Source organism: Drosophila obscura, unplaced genomic scaffold (assembly GCF_018151105.1).
Source record: "Drosophila obscura isolate BZ-5 IFL unplaced genomic scaffold, ASM1815110v1 contig_4, whole genome shotgun sequence".
In the NCBI taxonomy this organism is placed as follows: Eukaryota; Metazoa; Arthropoda; class Insecta; order Diptera; family Drosophilidae; genus Drosophila; species Drosophila obscura.
In genome coordinates, this window is record NW_024542828.1 from 11,061,508 (window position 1) to 11,077,655 (window position 16,148).

At 46.1% G+C, this 16,148-nt stretch overlaps 3 protein-coding genes across 3 annotated transcripts; 2 read left to right on the forward strand and 1 right to left on the reverse strand.

The window, feature by feature from the left end:
- The first annotated feature begins 354 nt into the window (after positions 1–354).
- On the forward strand, positions 355–8,693 carry LOC111070018 (organic cation transporter protein). Its single transcript, XM_022360314.2, has 6 exons — positions 355–886; positions 5,966–6,359; positions 6,715–6,982; positions 7,624–8,186; positions 8,248–8,393; positions 8,459–8,693. Exons 1-6 carry the CDS (start codon positions 521–523, stop codon positions 8,549–8,551), a joined length of 1,830 nt encoding a protein of 609 aa, XP_022216006.2. The 5' UTR covers positions 355–520; the 3' UTR covers positions 8,552–8,693.
- Positions 8,694–9,319: 626 nt separating this feature from the next.
- LOC111070140 (bromodomain-containing protein 4) lies at positions 9,320–14,722 on the forward strand. Its single transcript, XM_022360481.2, has 3 exons — positions 9,320–9,507; positions 13,405–14,297; positions 14,362–14,722. Exons 1-3 carry the CDS (start codon positions 9,487–9,489, stop codon positions 14,585–14,587), a joined length of 1,140 nt encoding a protein of 379 aa, XP_022216173.2. The 5' UTR covers positions 9,320–9,486; the 3' UTR covers positions 14,588–14,722.
- Positions 14,630–15,499, reverse strand: LOC111070142 (histone deacetylase complex subunit SAP18). The gene is made up of 2 exons (XM_022360482.2): positions 15,240–15,499; positions 14,630–15,147 (listed from the first exon to the last, which is right to left on the reverse strand). The coding sequence occupies exons 1-2, from the start codon at positions 15,303–15,305 to the stop codon at positions 14,761–14,763; spliced, it is 453 nt and encodes a 150-aa protein (XP_022216174.1). The 5' UTR covers positions 15,306–15,499; the 3' UTR covers positions 14,630–14,760.
- Between the last annotated feature and the right edge of the window lie 649 nt (positions 15,500–16,148).

Here is a 16,148-nt window from a genome sequence, read left to right on the forward strand (position 1 = left end):
GCTAAATCAAAAATTACCAAAAGCAAAACCAAAACCAAAGCTAAGAAAATGCAATTATAGTGTCAAAAGGAAATATAATAAATATATGAATAAATAAAAATTAAAAAGAACGGAGAGGCAAGGTCTCTCACTCGCATAGATGGGCAGGGGGACTGCAAATAAAAATCCAACAAATCCCAAAAATACATGAATAATGCCCATCGTGTCACGATCCATGCCCCACCTCTACATTCAAGCAAAAGCTTCAGCTTCAGGGGGAGGGAGCTTTACGTGCAGCTTTTTCTTACCTGTACCGTACGCTCGTAGCTTACGCTGCTGCTGCCGCTGCAGCTGCTTATAACAGAGCCGCGCGAACTTTTAACGGATTTAGATCGACGCCAACAGCTGAGCGACAAAAACCGATCCTATCTATCGTCGACGCTTTCCCGAGTTTCCCAATCGATCAGCCAGTGAAGCAGCGAAGAGTTAGCCAAAGAGTTTCGGTACAAATACTCGTATTTGATAGAGTGGAGTGACCAATATGAGTGGTGTGCTGCGTCGCGGTTCCTTGAGTTTCGATTTGAACAAGGGCAGGGGCAACATCGAGGCGAACCTCTATGGCGGCTATCGCGAGACAAAGCCAGCGCCTGGCACACCGGAAATCAGTGTCATAGCATTGGACTTTCGCCGCTACTCGGATGACTTGAAGAAGGTGGTACCAGCACCCTTCACCCCTGGTGCGCCCCAGCAGGATCCAAGGCAGATCCCAGACCTCAGCCAGGATGTGGACAGTGATGTGATATCGAACTTCCTGGGCCACTACACCAGATGGAGTTTCTTTTGGACCTTTCTGCTCTGCATATTCCAGCTGCCCATCACATTTCAGCTGTTCATGTTCGTTTTTCAGGTGAGTTTGCTGTCTCGGTTTTCGGTTTCAGTTTCGGTTCTATGGCCAAATATTTGCCCAGTTGATTGAGTCGCCAGAAAATCAAATACCGCCCCTCGCACTCTCCCCACGCCTCGGATTGGGGCCAGCACGGGGCTTAGACCGGAAGAAAACATTGAGTAATTGATTGAGGGATTGGAAAGTGTGCGGTGCGAGTGATTTGCAGTAATATTTGTAGCCATATTCGAGCTAATTGGCTGCCCAGTGGCAATGTATCCCCCATGGCGTTAAAAATTGGAGCATAAATTGTCGTAGAGATTGTTTAACTGGTTACAGCAATTGCAAACTCTTATCAACGACTCAGTTGTTGACCAGCATTCAGTGGAAAATATTTCACGGCCTCTCCCCCAAAAACAATTGATAAGCAGCAGCAGCAACAGCAGCAGCACTTGAGAAATGTGTCAATTTGGGCAGCATTTTGGCAAGTACTTCAAACACACTTACCACCTGGTTTTCAAGCGTGAATAACTGTGTGTTTGTGTGTGTTTGTCCCACTCGTAATGCTCTCGACCTTCGTGCACCTTTTGACCAGCCATTGAGGCTATGCTACGCATCTCCATCATTTGCATTTGACGAGCCATTTATCAGTGTGATGGGCTTGGGGTGGGGTGGGGGATGCAGTTGCGTGCGCGCATCATTTTGCTGCCTGCCTCAATTGCGCGCTTCGAGTGCACGCCAATCGATAATAATGAATGATAATCATCATCGAGTAGCGTGCTAATGGGCCGCCCCAAACAAAACAAAAAACCGCACACCACCTTGACACACACGGAATCACAGAGAGGGTAATAGATAAGTCGAGGGATTGGATTCGCTGCAAATTGCAACAGAGTCAATCAAGAAGCCAAGAAGTCATTTGCCCGACGATGATCATAGTAATTGGCAGCTAATAAAGTGGGGTATTGGTCATGGGCGGTTCCTCGATCATTATCCATCAAAGAGATGGAAGATTGCGTGGCTTTCAAATCAGTTTATGGGCCAATTGTCATTGAAGCATAGGGAAATAGACCCAGACAGTAGACCCAATCTTATCTGCTTAATTGTTTCAGATATTATTGATTTGACGGCCTTGATTTTGCTCTAAAATAGATTGTAATTCCATAATTGAATTCAAGTAATGTTGCAGGAATTTAATCTGATGAAAATCTCACTTGATATTGCACATACGTTAGACAAATGATAAGATATTCTACTGCGTATCTGTATCAGAGATTCGCAGAACTATAAAAGGTATCGTTCCAATAGAGATATCTCTGTCATTCGAGTTGTAGTTTCAGTGAGTGGAGCAGCCGCAGCAGCCTTGAGGTAGGAGTAGGTCAAGGCACTCCCTAAAAAAAGGTCATCAAAGTGATTCTTTAATGATTCATTTAGCCCAAAAGTTAACACGTACTTTGGCGTAATCAGACAAGTACCCATCTGGCCACTTGTTGGGCCATTATCACAGAGTAGCCCCCTTTTGGAATCTGAATAAACGCCGCGCCTGCGTAAAGCCGAGACTCTCGTGTGTGTGCGGCTGAGAGTCACCAGTCGACACCTCACAGCCGAAAACTTGCATTTGAATATTGGCATTTTGTGGAATATATTTTGCAAGTCCACATTCTAATTCAGTTGACTTGCATCACAAGTCGCAAACGGTTGCAATTATCCGCGAGATTCGAATGGAACTAACAGAGCTGCCACCAGGCGAGGCCTCGCCCATGTTGCAGCCTCGCCTGCCCAGAGATTTGGAGGAGCTGGACCAGCTGCAGACGACATTGCTGGAGCGGTTGTTCGGTGAAATGAGCCACTGGCAGGGGCAGTGGTGCTGTCTGCTCTCGATCTTCCAGGCCATCTGCACATTTCACATATTCATCTATGTGTTCCAGGTGAGTCGCCGCATTGAGTTGATTCGACTGATCGAATCGGATCGGCCTTAGACAACCAGCTGGTGCAGCAAGCACCTGCTGTGTGCTGCAGTCTAGGTCTTGGTATTGGGCAGCTTTCTGCAGTCGTTGCGCTCCAACGGTTGCATGTGGCCCATCATCATTGACAGAGTCGCCGCAATGACAACGACAACTTCAACTAAACTCAAGCACAAATGACGACGAGGCTTTTGTCTAACCAATGCCAGTTATCAGCTATTGTCTCGTACTTGTAGTACTTCTGATAACATTCGGGAGGGTGTACGAGTATGTGCCGAATGCGAGTAATTGCCAGTCGGACAGACGCACAAACCTGTTGCTTGTTTTTTTGCATTCTTTTGAAAGATTGCGGCACCTACTACTGTATGCGTGTGTGCGTGTTTGTGTGAAGACACTCGCACATTTTTATCAGTGAAAGATACAATTTCATTAAGCAAAGTTCAGGCAAGGAATTTCGGCAGAACCTGTTCCATTTTGAATTTGTTTAGTCCATTGCTCTTACCCCCTAGAACTCTGAAACTGCAGCAGTTTTAGCACTAAAAGTCTGTCCAACTAAAGCTCTAGTTCTCTAGCACTAAGCCAACCTCAGTGTGGGTACAAATACCCCCTTCTAAAGAGTATCCCAATGTTCCAGCTTAATTGTGTGCACTTTTTGCTTAATTATTGACACACAAAATTAAAGCAGAGTGTGGAGTAATAACAAATATATGAACTGGCTTTCAGGCAAAACGTGTTTTTGCTTTTGTGAATAATCTTATATATATTTATATTCAAAGCCATAAATTGCACACTCTGCAAGCCGGCAGATGACATCTTTATGCTCTAGAAGTCATGCCAATAAGATTTCCCACAAGTCTGGCCGTGTTTGGTGGCAAGAGCAAGAGTTTTCAATTAGCTGTCTGCCACTCTGCCACCTCCACTCCCATGCCACACTCTGATCCATATCAGGTGTTGCTTGAGTCTTGGCGCGGCTCTGTGTGTGCCCCAGCCAAGGTTGAGACTGGAAAGGTTACGCTCGGACTCGGACTCCGATTCGTACTCGTACCTGAGGCTAATATTGACCGCTAAACTGTCTAAATATATTAATTAAACAATAATAATAATAAAATGCAAACACACTGGCGAGTATAGAAACTCAGAGAGGGGCCCACTGTCAGGGAGGGGCGGCACGGAACGGCACGGCACACTGGTTGCAGCGAAACGAAATCGGAATTGGATTTTAATACTTTCCCACCTGAGGGGTCAAGCGAGGTGGCCCTGTAACAATTAAGTTAACGATTAGCCATCAGCCATTCAAATATTGAGAAAATTTAACTATAAGCAATCAATCGATTGGTTCAAGTGCTCAGAATAAAAGCAGAGAGAGAGAGAGTGACGTCTTTTTTTCTCTGGAATCCCAGACAGGAAACTTCTACCACTGACAACTGCAACATTCTTTCAGCAATCGAAGCAGCGGCCGCCACCGCACATTCAATGCAAATTGGCACCCATGACGGATACTTAATTTCCAATCACAAAACAATACTCGCAGATCATGTATTGTCACAGAAACAATAGTTAATCGTTGGATAATTAAGCCAAGATTTGCATAGCGCCTTAAGGTTCTTGACCCAATGAGTAATAGCACAGTCTCCGAGTCACCCTTCGATACTCAAAGCCCACCCCTTTTAAAGTGCAATAAAAGCAGGGACTTACATCAGTAAGAGTTCATCGGGCCCAGTGTGCCTCCACGCCTGTCATTAGAATAAAGTGCAATCAGGTGCAACTCGTGCATATCTGCAAACCAATTTATCAAAAAACAAAATAAAATACTCGTAGTTAGAAAAAACCTCTCTATGTGGTTCTGCGGACAAGTGAAACCCACGCTGCGGACGCAGAATGAATTCCATTGTTGCACGAGTGCATTCGTATGTTGTACGCCATGCAAATGCCTGAAACGTGACAGCTGGCAACCGACAGCGAGAGAGGCAGAGAGAAACGAGTGCCACAGCGGCCACAAACCACGCGGCAAATGACATCAGAGACTGAGCCTGGGCCTGAGCCTGCCACGCGATCAACAGTTGCCGATGTGCCCATAAACCACCAAAGAACATTCACTTTCACCTCACAGGAAAAGAGAGAGAGCTCTCGAATGCATTATTGAACATGTTTTCTGTTTTTACCTCTCCCGGCACTTTAACTTGAACTTGAAACAATTTCCTCACCAGCTTACAGCATACTAAATGTTTAATTGAGGAGCGTTTCCACAGTCCGGGGCGGTGGCAGGGGCAGGGGTAGGGCCTTCGACCTGTTTCGAGGTTTGCCTAACACCGGAACGAGTGAGTGAGTGATGTGGAGTGAATTAATTGAGTGAGAGTCCCTTGAGGAGCAGTGAATAACCTCCATGAAGGTACCGAATACCTGCACCAGTACCTCCCTTGATAAGCCGCTTACATTGATTCGATCTTCAATCAGGCACAACCGCACAACACTTCTCCTTTGAGTATCTTTTTTTTACACTTTTGCGGTTTGTTAGGCTGTCACGAAACATGCTCGTAAATGAAATGATTAATTGAGCTTTAAAAACTAACTACGGAAGAAATTTAAACAATTTACACGCAACAGAGACGCGTACTTTGCTTTTCTCCCATTCGATTTATGGCATTTGCCAAACATAAAAACTTGTTATTCGAACTTTGATTGGGGATTCGGATTGGGACTGGGATTGGGACTGGGATTGGGATTAATGTCTGATGTAGTTCACGTAGTAATTGCAAACGTGTATCGATTGCTCAAGTGTTTGAAAATTTTGGTATTCTCTTTGACAACTTGCGGCTGAAATTCTGCGAAAAGGTCTACAAAAGATATATCTGCGAAAAGGTCTACAAAAGATATATAGGCTTTAAGTTGGATTTTTATGGATCTGAACTGTAGAACTGTAGAAGAGAACTCTCTGACAGAGTTTTGTTGAGTTATTGCATTGAGATAATTTTAACATTTTTACTTTTAAAAAGTTAATGAGCTTTATGAATTTATTAGGCAACAAAATAGTTAGAGATAGTCAGAGAAAAGCAAGAGACTGAGTCATACTGTTCTTACATTTGAGAGACTATAGAGAGTCCACTACTATAACCCATTTCCTATACCTTTAACCCCATAGACGGCGCCCAAAGAGTTTTGGTGTGCCCAGCCAGCAAATCTCAACCAAATGGATCCCCTGGAATGGCGTAAACTCAGTCAGACACCCGATGGTTGCCTCCTGCTGGACCTGGACTACTCCCAACTGATCGTCGAAGATGGCCAGCTGACAAATTGGCCCACGAATGCCAGCGAACTGGGCTACAGGCAGTGTCAGAACTTCGAGTTTTTCGACAATGAAGCCCTGACACTGGTGCAGGAGTTCGAGCTGGTCTGCGGCCGGGATATCCTCAGCCTGGTGGAGACCTGCTTCCTGGTGGGCGCTGCAGCCGGCGCCGTGCTCAGTGGCTGGATTTCGGATCGTTTTGGGAGGCGGCACACCCTAATGGCATTCGTTACCGTCCAGGCCGTTTTCGGTGAGTGCAATGCATGGCTGATGGACCCTGATGGTCCCCGGATTTTGATTTAGATTTGGATTCTGTATGGGCCATGGCAATTTGGGTTTTTTGGGGATTCATTTTCTAATTGTCATTTATATGCAGCAAGGGATGCTTTCGTCCTGCTCCTGCTCCTGCGGATGAGTGAGCAGAATGTGCATTTGCATTTGTCCTGTGCGCTCTCTGTCTCTGTGGCATGTTCTGGTGTCTGGGTTGGGATTTTAATTGACTTTACACTCTTATTTACGTGCCTGACCTTGCCACTGACATTCTCGCTTCCTTGCCTCTGCCACATCTCTCTCTGTATGTGTGTGTGTATGTGGGTGTGTTGCAGGTGGAATTTTGGCCTTCTCAACATCGGTGGCCATGTTCATGTCGCTACGTGTTATAATTGGATTCGCATCAATGACCGTGACTGTTGTGAGCTTCGTGCTGGTGGTGGAGCTGGTCTCCGGCAAGTGGCGGACCATAATCGGTATTCTCAACATTCTGCCCGTTGCCATTACCTACGTCCTGTCCTCAGGGTTGGCCTATATCATACGCGACTGGCGCATCCTACAGCAGGTCATCTCCTGGCCCTGGCTAATTATGCTTATTATGTGGTAAGTGGATTTAATTATGTGCCGATTAAGTGCGAAATTTAGCAAGAAAGAGTGGAAAGAAAAGTCATACCTTAGAAGCCATCGAGATTTATAGCCAAAAGATGAGTCATAGATGAAAATATTACTACAGCAATGAGAGGGAACAATCAATCAACAAAAATTATAGCTCAAGTCAGATAAATTCAGCTATATCCAAGATACTTTCCCCTAGAAAACCCACAAATGTGTCCAGCTTCCACTTAAGTTTCCATTCAACCTGCAGGTCCTTTTTATTCCTTTCGAATGGCTTACCTTCTGCCACCCACACTGCGACTTCAAAGCGTTCAGTCACATTCTTTGCAGGCAGTCAACAAAATGAATTGACAACAGCACGAAGCAGAAACAGTAAAGAATCCCACACAATGCGTGGCATCAATTAGATTCCCAAGGGACAAAGCATATCCTTGGACATTCCTCAGTGTTTACACACAGGAGCAGCCCCAGGGGCAGCAGCCCCTTTGGGGATTAGCCACACATTAGCCACTGGGTAGCCAGGATTTCAATTGCAATCAAATGAAAAACATTCCACAATGCCAATAAATACGCTACGCGGGGGGCCCTGACACTGATGCCGTTTCTTGTTCGCTTCTTCGCCTTTTTAGGTTCTGGCTGCCGGAGTCGCCGCGTTGGCTGCTGGCCCAGGGCCGCCTGGATGAACTCTGCGAATTAATTGAGCGAGCGGCCAAAATGAATGGCACCAGCGGCACGCTGCCACACAACTATCGCAAGACCCTGGAGGCAGCAGTGCCACGGGCGGTCCAGCCCCAACCAGGGGCCAAAAGCGAGGAGGTGCAGGATGCCAGTACAAGTGCCACCCAAATGGATTCGTTGGAGACCCAACAGAGCGGCCCTGTGAACCCCCTGCTGGTGGTGTTCAGCGGAATGTACCTGCGCACCACCTGCCTGACGCTGATCATCTGGCTCACCCTGATTATCATCTACTTCGGATTGACCCTGCACCTGAGCAACCTCGGTGGCAACATCTACATAAACAATGCCGTGGCTGGCACCATCGAGGCCCTGTCCATCTGCACCAGCATCCTAGTGGTGCTCAAGGCGGGCATACGCAGGAGTCTCATCGGTTACATGCTGCTGACGGGTCTCTGCTGCCTCGCTACGAATCTGGTGCCCAGCCAGACGGGTGTGATAGCCCTGGCCATCATAGGTGAGTCTCATCCCACCTTTCCAAGGGCATACAGCTAATCCTTCTACTGCTCCCCGTGCAGCCAAGTGTCTGATTGGTGCGAACAATGCCATCATTCCCACCTACACGGCCATGCAGTATCCCACAATTGTGCGCAACTTTGGCGTCGGAATGGGCAACCTAGCCGCTGGCATTGCTCTTATCCTAGTGCCCTTCCTCTGGCAATTGGTGGGTACTCCTCCTTCCTCTCTTCCCACCCATAGTTATCATCACCGTTTTGCTTGCCCTTCCAGGAACACATTAACGCCCTGCTGCCGTTGAATGTTATGGGAGTTTGTGGCCTCATCGGTGCCTTTGCCCTTTGCCTGACGAAGGATGTGAATTAGCTGGAATCTGGCATCTTAACTCTCCCGTTTTGACATGTCTAACTGTGATATATTGAAACCACACACACACACACATATATGGGGATAGCTCCCGCACTTAAAAGTTTTTCCCATTCAACACTAAACTAAGCTAAGTTTTTATATTTTTGTTTTTTATTTATATTTCTAATGAATTAAATATGCTGAATTTATTTTAAAGATAACAAAGAAATGTTTCATTAATTATGATTTTTGGGAAATACAAAAATATGTCTGTTTTTAATAAAAAAAAGAAATAATTAAATGAACTAAACTAAGGCAGAAAAAAAACAGAGAACAGATAACAGATAGTCAAGTTTCCAGCCGAAAGCAAGGTTGAAAACTTAGCTAACTTAACAGTGGTTTCCGACTCTGCTAACTCCATAGCTTGGGCTTTAAGTTTCAAGCCGACAACAAAGCTCAAATTCCGCAAAAGCTCAGCTTGGAGCAGCGCTGCCAGCTGTCTGAATTTTCGTGGGCATACGCCATACAACACGCGGTAAAAGTAATTTAAAATCTAAATCACGTTCCACGGAGCTGACAGACAAAAGCGATTCTCATGTGCCAAAATCCATTCACCTTCACTTTCCCATTACTTCATCGAGAGATGCGATGCGCTAACCGGAGCTAATTGTGCAGACGCACTACTTTCGGCATTTCATACACCACACCACACACGCCTCACATAAATTTTCCCGCAAAGCTCCGCTTGCAGCCATGCCGAGCCGCCTATAAAGCCGCCTGCACACCTGGTGCGCCCAGCATTTGAGCGTTCAACGGTTGGCCAAAAAGTAACTACTCCGGCGCCCTGCCCTGCGGTTAAATCTGTTCTGTCTTTCAGTGTTAAGAGTGTTTGAGTTATTTATTTCCGGAAGTGTGTTGCCATTTGGATAGAGAAAGAGTCGCACACATTCATCATGCAACTGCAACTAATTGCGGTAAGTTCTCCCAGCCAGGATGCCAAGTGCCACAGTTCTTTGTCATAGAAGTTATGCGTGTGAATCATTCAACATGCAACATGTCTCTGTACTCCACTCCGGACAAGGTCGTTTGGTTAGCAGCTTAAGATCGCCATTCAATCGCTGATTGAGTCGCCGATTGAGACATATTCAGCTTAGTCGTACGCTCGTACGCTCGTACGCTCGTTCGCTAGATCACTTGTTCATTGTATATTTGCATTTTCTAGAAAGTCCCTCAATGTCTGGCTCAATGCAATGGCAGGCAATTAGCAATTAACTCTCGGCAATTGACATTTCATTTCGTTTTGGAATCATAAAAATACCTATAGATCGCATCATAAATATGCGATACAATCGCTTCATCGATTGTTACCTGTTTCGCTGTGTGGCCCAAGAATTCCGTTTGGGGAATTGAATTGCTCAACCAAGCCCTCGGGTCACCTATTTTAACGAGCGTTTGTTTGGGCCTCAAACTCAAAGCCTCGCCCTCCCTCTGCAAGTCACCCCATAATCAGCTCTCAAAATTGAGCCACAATTGGCTTAAGTTCAATTTGCTGTATACTCCAAAAAATTATCAAAGGCTTAAATTTGCTACTGAGCTGCGGCGCTGACAAATTGTCAATTAATTGTTAAGACTTGAGGCATAATAATTTTCGAAATTAATTGGCAAAAAAAGGGTCTTAAATAGATAAAAAATCTGTATATTTTTGGGCTAAATGTAAACATATCTTTACATTTACATATGCCAGGATATTTGTATGCATGTTTTTTTTTTGTCCAAAGATCCCTAATAATAGGTCCTAAGAATATCCAAGATCTTTCTATCAGAATTGCCCATATCATATATCCATTCTATAGTTTCCAACACCCTTGCCAGAAATCTGGAAAAACCCATTAATCAGCGTTGCTAATAAGATTTTTCATGCCATTGATTGATTGATTTGTGGCTTGGCCAAATTGTGGATATGGCCTAATGAGTTTGCCAAATGTTGGTCGAAACGAAACAAAATGAAATGAAATGAAATGATAATCACAAGAAACACTCAATTTGCCGGTAATTTTTGGAGAGCACGACAAATCATTGTGTGGCTGTGGCTGTTGGCAGTGTCTGCGTCTGGGCCTGGCTATAATGTGTATTATTTGTACCAAGGTCGTTTGCTGGTCCGTGGTCAATAACTAGTTGATTGAGGCTCCCAAAAACGCACCCAAGGCAGCTATAGCAGCAGCAATTTAATGCAAATTCTTGGCACGCACACATGCCACCACTCCACTCGAAGCCAAGAGCAGATGCAGTTCCCAAAGATACAAAGATACAACAGGCAGCAGACAGCAGACACAGAGCAGCCTCAGACAGACCCACACACTGAAACGCAGCTTTGGGCGGGGCGGGGTGTATGTATTGAGAGGATTACGTAATGCACGAGCATATGAATTTATTTATGTACTCGTTTCTGAATAAAGTGTTACATATTTGAGGCTGAAAGCCGGCTTGAAAGTGCACTGACAACTATTCCAGAAACGAGAAACAAGAAACGAGAAAAACAGTTTTCGATGGGGAGCGTAAATTTCGATTTCATTCGGTCAATGGCCAAGTCAAGGCCAGAACAGAAGTCCTTAGCCAGGTTATTGTTATTGTTACTAATGACGGAGGCCCAACCCCAACAAAATCTTGTAAGTGAATATCTTTTGTTGTCTTTCTTTGATGAGTCGTCTACGCCCACGGCTGTGGGACAGTCTTGGGCTTGGCTTGCAGAATACCTTCCCTCGCGATCTCTCAGCCATTTTTCGGCTGTCTCTGGCTCTGGTTTCCTTGAACCAAACCACATGCGGCGGAACGACGAGGCGCGGAGTGTAGTCATAAAAGCAATTAAATCAAATCAAGTTCCCCCGCCAGAAAATGCACCCAAATACTCGTACTCGGATACGAGTACTCGTACAGGTTGCAAGTGTCTGCCAGGCCTTGTTTTTGCTCTCTCCTTCTTTCTCTGTCTCTCTGTATGTTTGGGGCTATATCTCTTTTGGCTTTTCATTAATTTTAAAGCCAAGTAGTTCACTTGACCAGGTAGTTGTTGGGCAGTCAGCCAAGTCCGCCACTGGAATGTGTTTGGCTTGAATGGCTGCACATAAAATTCAAGACACAACAAAAGCCAATCCAATGGCTCGGATACAGGAAAGTAATGGATAATAATAATAATGCGAGAAGCAAAAAACCAAAAATAACAAAAATGTGTGTTGACTGAATACATAACAAAATTTGCATGCACCGTGGATAGGTAGATAGATCATGTTTTTGGGATAGCTGCGGGATATCAATTTATAACTATGTTTATTCAAGTGGCAACAGATTAAACGATTATGAAAGACATGGGCAGGATGGAAAGGATTTTACATCGGTATAAATATACTAATGGAAAAAAGTGCAGATATCAGTGTAGGGTCGATTCAGCTGGGATATCCTGTTACTCAACAATTTCTATATTTTTCTACACATTTTAATACAAGATTAAACTGTTGGTATATCCCTATAGGTGGATACGTTCCTTTACAAAATTATAAACCAAAAATTGTCCAATCTTTAAATTTTCCACTTCCCCCATATCGAATGTAAAGAACCCTAATGGCAGCCGTAATTCCGTATTGAATTTTTATTTACTTCCCCAAAGCCATAATTCTTTATATAAGCTACAGCTAGCCCGCTAAAAGTAGAGCAAAGTTATCTGATCTGTGACCAGATGGAAACAGAAACCCAAAACCCAAAAGCCATAAGCCGGCTCTGCCTCAACTCATACCTTGTGCAACTGCAGCAGCAGCAACAACAGCGACGGCCACTAATTAAAAATAATGAAATCGCACAGATCGGCATTCGGCAGAGACTTGGACTGCACCTAGTCACTTGTCCTAGACTTTGACTTCTTTTGCGAACCGGAAACTTTTGGCGATCAGCGACTAAAAATGTGCTTTCCACATGCCACATGCCGCACTAAGAGAGTCGCATAACTGTGGCAAAATGCAAATTACGCAACCCAGACAACAAAACAGAAATGTTTTTCTTGGTCTCTAACTCTACGAACATATCTGGGCTTGGGGTCTGGCTTTGGCTCTGGGCTTCGGTTCCGTTCGGTTCGGTTTGTCTTTGGCTTTTATGATCGATCGGCAGCGGCGGTGGGGGGGCAGGGTTCCAGCGATTTCTGCGATTTGCTTTATGGGCCACATTTACAGCTATTGCACCGCCACCACACCACACCACACCCCACCACACCACGTTATACGTACAATTACAAATTGTTGGCGGCGTACCCGGAGTACATAAGCGGTGTATAAATTTTTGAAACCAGTTCACAAAGGTGTGAGGCGATCAGGCGGCTCCAAAGGGGTGCCAGAAAATTGGGGGAAAACCTATAGAAATTGCAACTTTGGAGACACTGACACTCGCATCATGCACCTAACTATTAGATGAAGGAGGAACTATAGGAATGTATAATAATACTTTGAGAGTTCAAGTGCCATTACAGCTCCTGTAGAAGGAGCTGTACCAAATTCTCGCTTTGTTTGTAGATCAAAGTACTGGAAATTCGTACATTTCCTTAGCCGAAACCCACTTCCATCAGCAATTTCATTCACCAAATGCGAATAAAATGGTATTTCCACCACCAAATGGGTACATAAAGTGAGGAAACTTCTATGGAACAAGGCATACATACCCATAAATATAAAACTCCACTAATTAAGCGGGGCAGCCCAAAAGAGGAGGCGCAATGCGATGACAAATTGGCCACGTGTGGCATGGCTGAGCTCGATTCTGTTGCAACTGTTGGCACAGAGCCATAGCTCCAGCCCCGAGTCGTCGCTGCCACTAATGTGTCGCTCCACTTGCAGCTCTTTTGCAGCGCCCTGGCCCTGGCTCTGGTCGAGGCCCAGAACTATCCACAACGTCTGAACATTCCCGGGGCCTTGGTGTCGCCCGGTCAAGTGCCCCATCGACAGGCCGTGCTCCGCGTCCGTCGTCCTGGACAGTCGCTGCGCCAGACGAATGCCATCCTGCCGGCTGTTACCCAGCGCATATCGTCACCCATCGAGGAGCGCCCGGTCACGGAGGCCGCCGAGGATGAGCAACCGGAGCCATATCTGCCGAATCTGCTCCGCGAGCAGCAGCTGGCCCACTCGCAGCAGTCGCAGTTCCAGCAGGCGGCCGCAGCCTTCTTGAATGGCCAGCAGGCCATCGAGTCACCGTCGCCGGTGCAGCAGTTCCTGCAGCAGAACGAGGACTCCCAGCCGTCGGCCATCCTGCCCGCTCCACCACGCTTCGCCGATCGTCCCTCCATTCCTGCGCCATCGAATCGACCCGCCGCCTTCAACGACTTTGGCATCGGTCGCTTTGAGAATTCGCAGAGATTTGGCCTGGAACAGCGTCCCACGCCCACAGTAGCGGCGCCGCCACCACCTCCTCCACCACAGCAGCAGCAACCTCAGCGAGTGGCCGTGATCCGCACAAGACCAGCCGCTGCAGTGCGTCCCGAGCCACCAGCACAGCACCAGGCGCCTCGGCCCAGGCCCAAGCCTGTCCAGCCCCGTCCCATCATCGACCAGAATCAGCTGCAAGACGAGCGGTCGGAGAGAGACCATCAGCAGCAGCAGCGTCCCCGGCGGCCAGTCGCCCAGACTCTGCGCAAGTGGCGCGACGAAAACGAGGACGGCAGCATCACCTGGGGCTACGAGAACGACGATGGATCCTTCAAGGAGGAGCTCATCGGCACCGACTGCATCACAAAGTGAGTGGCACTTGCAAATGGTTGCAAAAGGAATTCCCCACAATCCATAATTCTCTGTTTTCAGGGGCACATATGGCTACATCGATCCGGATGGCAACAAACGGGAATACAACTATGAGACGGGGATCCGGTGCGATCCGAATGCCCGCGACAACGATGAGGAGCTGCAGGAGAATGGCTTTATCAACTACGAGGAGAACCGCGCGGTTCTGCCCAATGGCCTGGAGATCGACATGACGCAGCTGGGCAAAAAGAAGTCCAATCGTCCCAGTAGCATCTACAGAAACTAGGAGGCTCGCTCCTCACAGTAGCACCTTAAGTCAAAGCAGCTCTTAAGTCTTCGTCTTATTTGTATCCATCGTATAATTATGTCCATGTTTCATTGAGTGTCAAGTGAAAGTGAAATTAAATGATTAGCGTGTATATATACTCGATTATGGGATCCAGCATTCCCGATTTCCCATCAATAGGGTCGCTGGCGGCGTGCTGGGGGCGGCAGGCGATTGGGCGGCGTAATGGAGATGTCCAGAAAGTCGCCAATGCTGAACTTTGCCTGAGCGAGCGTCTTGTTGTCGTCGATGCCTTTTTGGCCCGTGCACGTCACTCCGATCTCGCGCATTTGGAAGTGATTGTTGCGATAGTTGGGATACACGACGGCAAAGTCAAAGTATGTGCCCTTCTTGCGCGTATCTGGATTCACATCCCGCACCAGAGACGTTAGCTCATGGAGTGTGGCGTCCTGCCAGGTGTAAATCTGCAGCTCGTTGGTTGGGACGCTCCCAAACATGTACTCCGACACCGAATGGTGGCGACCCGTGGAGCAGAAAACACGCAGCAACAGCGGGCAAGTCTGCATGGAAAGGATCAATGAAAATTAATTAAGGGAAGAAAACACAATTTGCGACCGCTGGAGCCGGTCGCCAGTGGGGGAGGGTAACAAACCTTCTCGCGATCGATCTGCTTGACCTGCGTCTTTTCCTCCACAATCATTGACTCTACGTTGGCCATAGTTGCTTTGTTTTCACTTACTAGCAGCTTTTTGCTGATATTTTAATAGAAAAGCCGATTTCTGCCTTTTTTATTGAATTTTATTGAGTTTGTTGTTGTGCCAAGTGTGACCGCGGATGTATCGATCAAATATACCGTCTGGCCATCAGAAAAATACCGAAATACAGCTTAAATATACCGATGAAAAAAACACAGGCTTAACCCACTTAACCACCCTCGATTTAAACAAATGAAGAAATTGAGCTAATCCGCGGAAAAGAACACTGTTTGATAACGCTTCGGTATATTTCTGTGGGTCAGGCGGTATATTTTATTGATAAATCTTGTGGGTCTGTCTGTCTTCGGAAACTAGAGCTGTCAAACGATTGATAGTTGACCCATCGACCCATCGTTTTGAAAAAACAATCGATACTATCGTAATAGTATCGGGCTCAAATAATTATTAAAAAACCATTGAAACCTTTTTGGAACTTGTACATTGTAAAAATTAAATGCCACCTGTCAATTTGTTTACGAATTTCTCTTCGTACTTTAGAGCAGCCAATCCAAACATATCAAAAGCGCAACAACTGTAGCTCGATACTATCATGATAGTCGCAATATCATAGACCGTCGATAGTAGCGGATAGCAGCAAAACATCGATACTATCGATAGTGGCTCACAAATTAAACGCAGAAATGAGCTTGGAGAGCGGATGGGAATGAGCAACAATCTGCATACCTTGGGGAAATGGATATTATAGACTTGAGATATTGTTTGTAATATCAGGCTCCCATTAATGAAGAAACTACTCAGTCTCTGTTTAAAAGATATTAACGAAATTTTTCAGCTCACGGGTTCCA

What these genes read in the sequence shown, in the direction of transcription:
- LOC111070018 (XM_022360314.2), top strand. Translation starts at nt 521, where the DNA reads ATGAGTGGTGTGCTGCGTCGCGGTTCCTTGAGTTTCGATTTGAACAAG. An exon ending in CTAATTATGCTTATTATGTG is followed by an intron (nt 6,983 to 7,623) that starts GTAAGTGGATTT and finishes TCGCCTTTTTAG; the next exon opens with GTTCTGGCTGCCGGAGTCGC. An exon ending in GATAGCCCTGGCCATCATAG is followed by an intron (nt 8,187 to 8,247) that starts GTGAGTCTCATC and finishes CTCCCCGTGCAG; the next exon opens with CCAAGTGTCTGATTGGTGCG.
- LOC111070140 (XM_022360481.2), top strand. Translation starts at nt 9,487, where the DNA reads ATGCAACTGCAACTAATTGCG. An exon ending in TGCAACTGCAACTAATTGCG is followed by an intron (nt 9,508 to 13,404) that starts GTAAGTTCTCCC and finishes CTCCACTTGCAG; the next exon opens with CTCTTTTGCAGCGCCCTGGC. An exon ending in GGCACCGACTGCATCACAAA is followed by an intron (nt 14,298 to 14,361) that starts GTGAGTGGCACT and finishes CTCTGTTTTCAG; the next exon opens with GGGCACATATGGCTACATCG.
- LOC111070142 (XM_022360482.2), bottom strand. Translation starts at nt 15,305, where the DNA reads ATGGCCAACGTAGAGTCAATGATTGTGGAGGAAAAGACGCAGGTCAAG. An exon ending in AGCAGATCGATCGCGAGAAG is followed by an intron (nt 15,148 to 15,239) that starts GTTTGTTACCCT and finishes CTTTCCATGCAG; the next exon opens with ACTTGCCCGCTGTTGCTGCG.